At 39.9% G+C, this 11,565-nt stretch overlaps 1 protein-coding gene across 1 annotated transcript; it reads left to right on the top strand.

The window, feature by feature from the left end:
* Positions 1-10,387: 10,387 nt before the first annotated feature.
* On the top strand, positions 10,388-11,004 carry LOC119775747 (protein ALP1-like). The gene is made up of 2 exons (XM_038273815.1): positions 10,388-10,639; positions 10,748-11,004. The coding sequence occupies exons 1-2, from the start codon at positions 10,388-10,390 to the stop codon at positions 10,982-10,984; spliced, it is 489 nt and encodes a 162-aa protein (XP_038129743.1). The 3' UTR covers positions 10,985-11,004.
* Positions 11,005-11,565: the final 561 nt, after the last annotated feature.

The raw sequence follows: 11,565 nt of genomic DNA, 5'->3' as shown, positions 1-11,565 counted from the left end.
AAGAATAAGTTACAGTTAAAAATATCAGATATGTTGGGATATTGCTCCTCTCCTCCGCTCACAGCGTCACGGGTTAGCTTCGGTGTGAGTGGTTGAAATAGCACGTCCATAAAGATGACAGACAAGTGGCTTATCCAATCATATGCAAGGAGTTTTGATAAGGCCCAGCCTTCAGTAAAGGCAATTCCTATGGCGGGTTCCCAGATGTATGTGAGTGAAGCTAGGCGGAGCGAGACATGCATCTGGCTGTTGTCAGGTTAGGGAAACGGCTCCGTTTTCACACAAACATCCTTCCTTTTTCTGCTTAGGCTAAAGACAAGCTATTTTAATCCTTCTCAGTTTTAGTGTTAAGAGAGGAAATGTTATAACTTCTATGTTTAAAGGTTTAATTCAAAGCCAGACAGCTTTTAATAGCAAAGCTTGAGCTAACAGTAATAACCCCCTTAATCAAGCATTGGCAGTGTAAAGCAGGATGGTGGCAGTGTCATGCTATTGAACTGTTCCTCTTTAGCAGACACAGGGAAGCTGGTCAGAGGGCGTAGATTTATATCCAATTCTGAAAACCATGCATCAATTTTTATTTACCTCACAGTTCATTCAAATTTCCTGATGAGCAACTCTGACATCAGTTCCCATAAAACTCATTGGTTTGTGATTAGAGAGTAAATGAAGGTGAAAAGTTACAGAAGAGGGGAAAGTTTTCCTTCATCCAGTATTAATGAACCATTTATGGGAAAATGATCTTCATATGAATAAAGAAGTTGATTGTGAATCATTGACAGCCTCTGGACATTTCTAATGCTCACTATAGTTTAAGAACTTGAAAAGTTTTCAATATTTATCAAAGTATTTATAATTCAGTCAGGTCGTCAGCATAGCTATTAGTCTTATTTTTTTTAAGGTTTAGCTTACTAAAATTTGAAGAAATCATAAGAATAATTTTAGCCATCCTGAAAATATAAATATTTGAACCTCCGACAGGAATGTAAACAGAAGGAACTGCAGACATTTTCTGATCCTTGAAAAACCGAAAAAAGAAAACAAAGAGTTTGGAGGTTCATTGAAAGCAACAGACATGATGTCTGCATCTCTGATTGCTGTTGTTCATCATTAACATCAATAATCTGACAGTATTCACAGCTTTATTATAAACAGCTGATTTTTCTGTTCACTCTTAGCTGAGTTTGAAAGAAAATATCAACATCTTGGACTGATTGGCAGAGGGGGCTTCAGGTCCGTCTACGCTGACCTTCGCCTGGAGGATTAGGATTCAGTTTTTATTTTATTCTGCAAACCTTTTAGATTAGGAAATAAATGGTACAATCAGACAAAGGAAACCTGATTAAATACAAAAGGCATTTTCCAAAATGACAATAATTGTATTAGAGACAAATAAACTATTCCACTGAGTGAAAACATGTATTGTTATTAAGTCTATTTTCTGGACTGCACCTTTAATTTTCTTACCCAGGGCTCATTACAGTCGGACCTGTAGAATGCGTCCCTTAATTAGAACCTGTCTGACAACATGCAGCTGGCTAAAATCTCAGAAATGAAAACATCATGAAGTTCATTAAAATCAAGTCAACAGATGAAAAGCAAAGTTATTGAAATCTGTAAAGAAAACAAAGCATTTTGAAGAGTGAGAAACTTAGAGTGATGCTAGACACATGGAGAAAACAGAGAGCAGTGGTGAACCTTCCCAGGAGGAGCTGGAGCATCCAGATTCACTGCTCAGCAGCTCATCCAGAGACGCCCTGCAGGCCTCGCTGGGCTCAGTTTGGGTGAGTGGAGAAAGGGGCGTCCATGGAAGGGTTTCAAGACAAAGAGAAAACAAAGGCCGCTCTCACGTTGGACCAAAAAGCAAACCCATGATCCCCAAGACTTTTAGCAAAACTATTTATAGGCTGATGAGTAAGAAAGGGAACTTTTAGGAAGATGCCTGCAGGAAAAAAATGTGCAGCTTTTCTACAGCCTTTTGGAACAAAACTTTGAGTGAGGAAAATCTGAGCGTTAGAGCAAAAAAATAAAGTTTATGGAGTGAATTTTATTACATTATTGTTGCAAGCAAGGAACCTTTTTAGTTAAAGGAAGTTTAAAAAAATGCATTTCTGGAATTAAACAGTTTGAATCAAAAAGTGGTTTTGAGACAAATATTTATTTATTTATTTTAAGCATACTTAACAGTTTTTTGTTTTTTTTTAATGGGTCCCTCTTTCAAAGGAAACCCGCCCCCAAATGTGACCAAACGTGATCTGGGATAATGAAATTTGAAAAGAATGCAATTTAAAAAAACTCAGTCTGACAAAAACAATTAACAATAAAACTCAATTAGCAGAAATCTGTTTTTCTTCCAACAATAATGGAACAACATCCCCTCCATAAAGTTCCTGCGACATAAAAGATTTCCGCCTCTCATCATGAAGGCTTGATGTCCGCTGTCGCCACCAACAGAGACTCAACCAGTCTTTAGGTTGAGGGGAAAATATTCCATCTGGGTTTAGATACCTTCTCTCTCTGTCTCTGATCAACGGAAAATGCATTTTGTTTAGAACTCAGTTTATCTTTTTCTAATAATACATTTAGCTTAATGATCTGAATCATTAATGTGTAAAAAAAAAAAATAAAAACCAAGGAGGGAATAAATTAGTTCCAGTTTTATTTAATCACAACAAGTGAAGATGAGATGTTTAAAGATAAAGACCCATTTTTCATTGTTTTATTCCAGATTCTTATGAAACAGATGGTGGACGCTGCCATAGACCTCCAAAACAAGGAGATTTTCCACAGAGACTTGAAGTGTGAAAACACACTGGTGGAAATGGGATCCCAGGAGCCTTGCATCCGGATTGTTGGCTTGGGCTTTGGAAGCTTCCAGAGGACGACAGTCTACAGAAGTTTTAGTGGTGGGTTTCTACTTTATGAAACATTTAACTGAGATCCTCTTTGAATCACTTCCTTTAGAAACCAAATGGACCAACAAAGCATAACAGTCTGCTCTGACTATGCCTGTATTCCAGGTGCATTCGCCCCCCCAGAGTGGTTCAGCTGTAGGAAATACAGACCTTCTCCCACCATGGTTTGGCAGCTGGGAATCATCCTTTATCAAATGCTGCACAGGTGTCACTTTGACACCAGACTTTTTACACGGGGCCAAATTAAATTCAACAAAAACATTTGGCAAGGTATAGGAACATAAGCAGCAAGTGCCTTGCTCGTTAGCACCTGCCTCTGCTTCTGACCTTTAACCCTTGGCTTCTCTTTCCAGAGTGCCTGAATGTTCTGCACCAGTGTTTGGAGGAGAACAATAGAAAACGTTTCATTCCTGGCTCCTGTGACTGAGCCCCGTCCCTCAGGGATCCACTGGGCCTTTGTACATATGATGAAAAATATTTACATTATTTCAATATAAATTGCTCTCTGACTGTTGTGTGCGTGTTTGTAGCTCAGTCTAGCACCCTGACTACCACATCCTTCATTATTTTCTGGAACTATAAGTCGACTTTATTGTGTTTGAGGAAATCCCACTTTTATAAAGCTGGTTGCATTTTGTGCTTCTAACACCAAGAAGATTTTCTTTACAAGTTATTAAGATAAAGCTGGGTTTACAGTTCAAAACCAGGTTATTGTTGACGATCTCAACCTTCCTGTACATAACCATCATATTATAATCCTAAACTATCCATCTTCTAACACACTTAATCCCAAGTGGGGTCACCAGGGGTGCCCATCTCCTGCTGTCTATGGGTAAGAGGCAGGGTACGCCCTGAACAGGTCCCCACTCCATCGCAGGGCAACACAGAGACAATCATTCATTCATACCTAAGGAGAGTTTAGAGATTTAGTTTAATTTAGCCAATTAACCTAACATCATGTTTTTGGACTGTGGGAGGAAGCTGGAGTACCTAGGAATAGAACACAGAACCTTCCTGCTGCAAGGCAGCAGTGCAACCCACTGCGCCACGGAGCAGCCTATATCCTAAAACTATTTAAATGGAGATATCAAGTTTGATTTCTCTGGATTTATTATTGATGATAAACTCAACTGGAAAAATCAGCTTTGTGCAAAATGTCTAACAGTATTTCTATATCGCAGAAACGAAATGTTTTGATTGGATAAACATGATCTATATGGTGGTTAAAGCTATAAGCTGCACCAGCCCTAATGAGAAAACTGCCCCCGCATTTCAATATAACAACATAAGATGATATAAAAAAGTTCTGAAAAAAAGAAGGGCTTAAGAAGTAAAACTATCCGACATTTTTATCTGTATAGTGCCTTGAGATGACTTGTGTTGTAAATTAGCCAATAAAAAAATATTAAATCATATTAGATTTACAGAATAAAAGATAAAAAAGCAAAAGATCTTAAAATAAATTCATGAATGAATAAATGAACAAACACATAAATATATCATAAAATAAATGAAAGATGAATATTTCCATAAATTAATTACAAAGTAGGTGGAAAAAAATAGTTGTCCCCCCTACGTTTGATGAAAGAAAAAATCATAATAAAATAGTCAAAGAGAAATAACTTCAATCTGACAAAAATGATAAAGAATTCTCAGAAAAATAAATTAAAATCAGATATAAATTTCCAACCATGTTTCAACAGAATGATTAAAAACATGCCTGGACTAAAACGATGGTTTCCTGGACTATTTGTTGTCCAATCAGTCAATCACTGTTTTTCAATTGTTTATATGTTTGAATTTTGTGAATAAAGTGTTTTTAAAAGTTTTTTTAAAAGTCTCGGAATTTTCTTGTTTATTTCACTTTCGTTTGGTTTTGATTTTGTATTGTCTTTATGCTTTTTGTTCACATAAAAAAAGAGGACAAATGTGTATTGTTGATGTTTCAATTTTCATGTATGATTCCTCAATAAAAAAATGTTTAACACAAAAAAAGTCTTCTTCAAATCCAAATCTTTTCTTAAGAGTTTCTGCTGCTGAATAACTATTTATAATTTTATATTTTACTTCTTTTACGTTTGGATTACACCTGAATACTTATTTTTTTTTTTTTATTAAGTCAAAAACATTTACATGAAAAAAATACTCTCAGAGAGGATAGCCAGGGTGTACATGAACAGATAAAGATCAATTACAATAAAAGAAAAACAAAGAAGTAAAACAACAGGGGATTTATCTCAGCAAACATTTAAATCAAACAGAGCCATAGAAATAATAGAAACAAAAAGGTAAATGCACCTAGAATAGCTGATGTTTTGAGAAATCAAGTCTCAATTTTTTGGCATATTTGTCATTTTTTAAAAATCTTTTTAAGAGATTAAAAAAAGTCATTAATAAACCAATGAAAGGAAGGTTTAGCATTTCTCCATTTAGCACAGTGGATCTGATATTTACCCAACAGCAGGCGGATATTAATAGTATCAGAAACAGGCTGGGGAAGATGGTCCATATGAAAAATGACACCATTCAGTGCAAAAGGGGGGACATCATTCATTTTCAAAGAAATCCAATCTTTCAACTCTTTCCAGAAGCGGTGTGTAGTAGGACAGAGGGAAAACAAATGTTCAATGGTTTCACTATTATTATTACAAAAGGAACATTAATCCACCTCAAAACCAAATCTTTTTCTTAAAAAATCTGCCACAGGATAAAGTTTACTTTATATCTTTAAATTGTGTTTCTATGACTTTTGGTAGAATAGGCCATTTAACCAATTTTGAGAAAGCTTTATCTGAACTAACAGGAATAGCAATGGTTAACCTTAACTTTAAAGGGCAAGTTAGTGTTTTTGATGCCTTGTAATTCCATTTTTTAAAATCTAGAGTATTTTAAAATACTCTGCCTTTCAACCATTTGTACTGTTGCTATTGCCTTACTTGTTTGTACTTACGGTACTCTGTTTAAATAAAGTTTTTTTTAAAAGTCTGATGACGTCAGAGAAGCGCTGTAAAGGAGCCTTCATTTTCTACTCACCCCCATGCTGAACAACACTCTGGAGTACTTTTTTGATATCTCAAATGCATCTGGAGATCTGGGAGGCTTCTTGTTGTCTGCTGACATTCAAATAATGGAGGTCTATGGCGCCCGAGGCAGAAAGGTCCATAAAAGTCCACAAAAAACGTGTTAATATTCCTCCATACTGCTCGTCCAATGTATTCCAAGTGTCCTGAGTGGGTAGCGTCCATAATTTACTCGAAACGAAGTCATTTAGAATGTTTTTAGAGCATAAACAGTAGTGTATAGAATTTCCTAAAAGCGCGTTCACGAGCCTACGGAAACCGCGGCAGACCAAACCAGATGAAAGTGCGCATTCAATTCCATTCAATTCAATTCAGTTTATTTATATAGCGCCAAATTCACAACACATGTCATCTCAAGGCACTTTACAGTTCAACCAGATCATACAGTCAAATTGATACAAAGTTTTCTATCTAAGGAAAACCAGTTGATTGCATTGACTCATTGACTCAAATACAATCCCCCACACTAAGCATGCTTGTAGCGACAGTGGAGAGGAAAAACTCCCTTTTAACAGGAAGAAACCTCCAGCAGAACCAGGCTCAGTGTGAGCGGCCATCTGCCGAGGCCGACTGGGGTTCAAGGAGACAGAAGCAGAGATACAAAAAGCAGCTGTAAAAGGCGGCCCCGTCCAGGAAACACACAGCCAGGCAGACGAGCTCCAAGGCAGCTCCCATGCCAGAGGACGAAGAGAGCACATCCACTCAGTCACGGTCAGAGAAACAGGTCCACACTGGAAAAACGGCCGATCTCCAACATCTATAAACAAGGGTGTTGATAGAAGCAGCACAGCTGATGTTTCTTTCCAGGATGAAAACATCAGCGTCTGCTCTGCCGATAATGCAAGCGTAGAAGAAGAAATGTGCTGTTTGAGGACTTCAGTGTTGAGGAAGAGCATGAGTTCTTTGCCGAGCTGAATGTGCAATTTCATCTGGTTTGGGATGCCGCGGTTTCCGTAGACTCGTGAACGCGCTTTTAGGAAATCCGATACACTACTGTTTATGCTCTAAAAACATTCTAAATGACTTAGTTTCGAGTAAATTATGGACGCTACCCACTCAGGACACTTGGAATACATTGGACGAGCAGTATGGAGGAATATTGACACGTTTTTTGTGGACTTTTATGGACCTTTCTGCCTCGGGCGCCATAGACCTCCATTTTTTGAATGTCAGCAGACAGCAAGAAGCCTCCCAGATCTCCAGATGCATTTGAGATATCAAAAAAGTACTCCAGAGTGTTGTTCAGCATGGGGGTGAGTAGAAAATGAGGGCTAATCATGTTTTGGGTGTACTATTCCTTTAAAGAAGAAAATGTGAAAAGCATTAAAATTGTCAAATAAAAGTCATAAAACATTTTCTTTACAGATGTGTATTACTATTCTTTATTGAGTTAAGGATAGAAATAAGTGGTTTTAATACCATAATTACATTATTTATGGACACCCGGATGTATATCTGTTCGCGCATGCGCAGAACGAATCGGGTAGTGACAGGCTTCGGTATTTCAGGTGTAATAATCCTCCCAGCCAGGCGGCGGCGCCTGCGGAGATTTTAAACACGTCTTTGAAGGGTGGACACCAGTGGGGAGAGGAAGAGGACGTGGAAGAACTAGAACAGATGAAGAAAAGGGAAGTCAAGGCAGTAAACGAGAACTGGAAGGAAGTAGTTCAGATGAAGAAAGGATAGTTAGGAGGAAAGTTGTGAGGGAGGAAATTTAAAATAATATTAAAACTGAAGAATGAGCAAGAACATGATAACATCAGCCCCATTGTACGGAAGCGTATTGCATTCACCAAAGAAAAAAAATCTGACTGCTTATCTCGTAATTACGAGATCTTTTCTCATAATTACGAGATATTATCTCATAATTACGAGATCTTTATCTCGTAATTATGAGATCCTGATCTCAATATTATGAGATATTATCTCATAATTACGAGATAAGATGTCATAATCACGAGATAATATGTCATATTTAGGAGATCAGGAAGGACAGTCTCTGCTGATCTCCACTACATGAAACGTGAACAATGAGTAGGTTGTTGGATTAAATATGCTTTTATTTCCTTTTAGGTATGTGATAGAGGTCTGCGCGAGACAGATTTTCCAGTCCCACTCCCGCCCGCACCTGTAATAGTTTGTCCCACTCCCGCCCTCAATAGGGGGTTTTCAGTGATGTCACTGGCCAGCTTCCGGTCCGCCATCTTGGGTGGCATATTATCGTATATCAAATATATCATGTCGCGGGTGGATTAGTACGCCAGCACGCTAGAGCCACCAGATCATGGAACATATCTGAGGAAATGTTCCGTGATCGACCATATGGACCCCTATGCCCTCCACGGTGCCTTGTTTAGCACTAATCCAGATGATTGGCCAAATGTAGAGCATGGTGACATAGTTCATTACCCGGTGTTCAGTGAAAACCCTCTGCACACTCTTGAGGAAATGAGAGCGTACAAGGGTCTAGAGGCTCACAACCAGTTCACATCTGGTTGGGTACGAGATGTCGAAGTGATGTACATGAAGGAAATCGCCATCATACGTGGACGGGTGAGTTTTAATAAGATGGTAAAAATGTAAACAATCCGACGCAGGGCTCGCTATGCTAGGTGGCTAACGGCCGGCGGTGCGCGAACAGTTCCAAAGCTACAAGTCCTTGGAGTCTCATGTGCAGTTTACGAATGGATGGGTTCAGGAGCTGCAGCTCATAAAGCCAGCGAACAGTGCTAACCGTTGGTGCTAACAACCACTCAGGCATGTAATGTACTTTTAACTAGCTGCTGTGTGTTTCAAAGGTTTGGTTAGTAACGTTAACTGCCAAACCTCCCTAAACCCTCCGGGTTTCTCACATATTTGAGCCTTTTCCCGCTGGTTGAAATGAAGTTAAGGTGAAATTAATCAAATTAAAACAGGGCTGAGAGAGGGAGTCCAGTACGCGGTAGTCATAGGCAGTAGTCTGAGTAGCGGCGGCGGAGACGGTCAACATTGCGGCCACGGAAAGTAATACGTCATGACGCCCAAGCCCTATTATTATATTCTTACATGTTTTAAATGCTTGACAGTTAATTACCTGTGACAAAGTGAGCACTGCAGACTCTGGCGTATTCCAGCTTAACACCGTCCAAATCGGACCTGGATATCCGTGTCAGCCATAGGTGACGGCGTTGTTCAGATAGCTGTTTTGTTTTTTCACCATGATTCACGATTACGGCTGGTATGCGATAGAAAGAGCGTTGATCTCCACCTCCACGGGCCGTGCAACCAACAATTACACACGATTTCACCATTTTTCACTGTCAATACTGCCTAAGGCTGCCACCCAATATGGCGGACGCGCTGAGTAGTCACGTGAGCGTGACGTCACCTGAAAACCCCCTATTCCCGCATGGTTCCTACGTTCGCCTACTGCTCAAGGCAATTCGTGTCATTAGTTTGAGGAATTAAACACGCAGTGTTTAGATGAGCACATTACTGGGTGAAATCACTACTTTCACTATCACTAATGTTGTGTGGAGAAGGCAAACTGTATTATTGAGAAATAAATCCTTATTTGTCTAAATTTTTATCCACTTACTGCCTGATTTTATTTGCAATTATATAACAGAAAAATAATACAGGTAAAATAAATATAAAAACGAAAAAAAAAGTTAAATAGTGGATCTAGATGAAGTAAAATAAGTAAAGGCCAGAATTGTTTGGTCCCAAATTGGCAACACCAGGCGTTAAGGGGTTAACATTCACTAGAATTGTATCAGCTAAAATGAAATTGCTATCATCTAATCCTGTTCTCAACCTTCATCTCTCTATCCAGACCAGGCTGATGTACTGCCGCATCAATCTGAATGTTCCTGTTCTTCAATTATTCTTTAACAATCATGACACCAGACCAGATTTTCGGCTGAGCAGAGAGTCTCTGGCGGTGCTGCTGGAGCTTCTCTGCCAGGAAAGAAGACACGGATGGAGGGCCACAATAGAGACCTTGGTCTTCCTCTTCTGGCTAGCGAGTGGGGCATCCTATAGAGTAGCTAGGGTGTTCGGGATGCCTCGCTCCACAGTTCACCGCATCGTCCACCGGGTTACTGAGGAGGTGGTGGCCATCCGCCACTGAGTCATCTGCCTCCCCAAAACTGCAGAAGACCTGGCAGCAGTAACCCAGGGGTTTGAAGGGCTGGCAGGACACAGAGCTTTTCTGAAAGCTGCTGGAGCGATGGACGGCTGCCATGTGAGGATCAAGCCTCCAAGCGGTCCTGATGGTCACTGCTATCGCAACAGGAAACTGTTCTCCTCCATCATTTTACAGGCAGTTTGTGACCATCAGGGCCTCTTCATCGACACGTACGTGGGCTGTTCGGGGTCGGTGCATGACTCCAGCGTGTTCCGGAACAGCCAATGTACAGGCGGGCCATCTACCCTCCTCCGGGCCACTTCATCTTGGCAGATGGTGGGTACCCGTGTCTCCAACACCCACTCCCCCTCATCACTCCTTTCAAGCGGCCGGTACAAGGTGTGGGAGCCCAGCGCTTTAACAGCCATCATTCCAGGGCACGCTCCATCATAGAGCGTGCCTTTGGGATGATGAAGACGAGGTTCAGGGCCATCTTCCTCCAAGCGCTGGAGGTGCACCACACCTTTGTGCCTCAGGTATGTTACTAAATGAGAGAATTATTGCTTATAGATAAATGATAAAAAGCTTTAAATTAATTTCTTCAAATACACTATAAAATGTTTTTTGTCTTGTTTTTTCTACAGGTCATAACGGCATGTGCTGTCCTGCACAACATCTGCCTGGGAGCCGGTGACATCATGGCCCCAGAGGATGAAGAGCAGGACGACATGCCAGAGGATGAGGAGGGGAGAAGGTGTTGGAGGCAGTCAGTGGTGCTCACTGGTGGGACCAGCTGTCTGCCGAGGTGTCTGCCCTGGAGGAGGGTCTACCCGGCCACCATTACAGCTGTTCTCATTTCAGGGTTATTAAAACAGTTTTAGTAAGATCATTATTTTCTGCGTCTTTTTAAACTTTTTTAGTAACATGGCAGCCGTCGATTGGGTCAGCCCTTCAAACCCTGATGGACGATGTGGTGAACAGTGGAGAGAGGCATCACCCCCCAGATGATGTCCCACTCACAGTCAGAAGACTCCAAGGTCATCTGTGTGGCATCCCATCCAGTCCAGCAGCACCACCAGGGACTCCTGCTCAGTCGAAATTGTATATATATGTTCTTTTATAGTATTTCTTTTATATCTTCTGTAAATAGTAGTTAAAATTGAATGTAAATTGTTTAAAATATTTTTAATAGTTTATTGTTTATAATTGCATCTCAAAAAATAAATTGATGTTTTCACTGAGAAGTTGTTCTAAATTTACTTAAATTGTCAAGAAGTGATGAAACAGATAATGTAAAAAGGTTAAAAGACTTTAAGAACACCCCAACAACAATAACTTTGATAAACGATTTAATAATTTTATTTCATAACAGCAACACATAACTTGAACTTGTAAAAACAGCAACAACCAAAAAAAAAAGAACACACCAACAAAAATTAACGTCTGTCCACCATCCTCTCCA

The sequence above is a fragment of the Cyprinodon tularosa genome, unplaced genomic scaffold (genome assembly GCF_016077235.1).
Source record: "Cyprinodon tularosa strain WSP-4 unplaced genomic scaffold, ASM1607723v1 ctg890, whole genome shotgun sequence".
NCBI classification, from domain to species: Eukaryota; Metazoa; Chordata; class Actinopteri; order Cyprinodontiformes; family Cyprinodontidae; genus Cyprinodon; species Cyprinodon tularosa.
The sequence above is the reverse complement of the archived record's forward strand: the minus strand, read 5'-3'. Positions and strand labels throughout refer to the sequence as shown.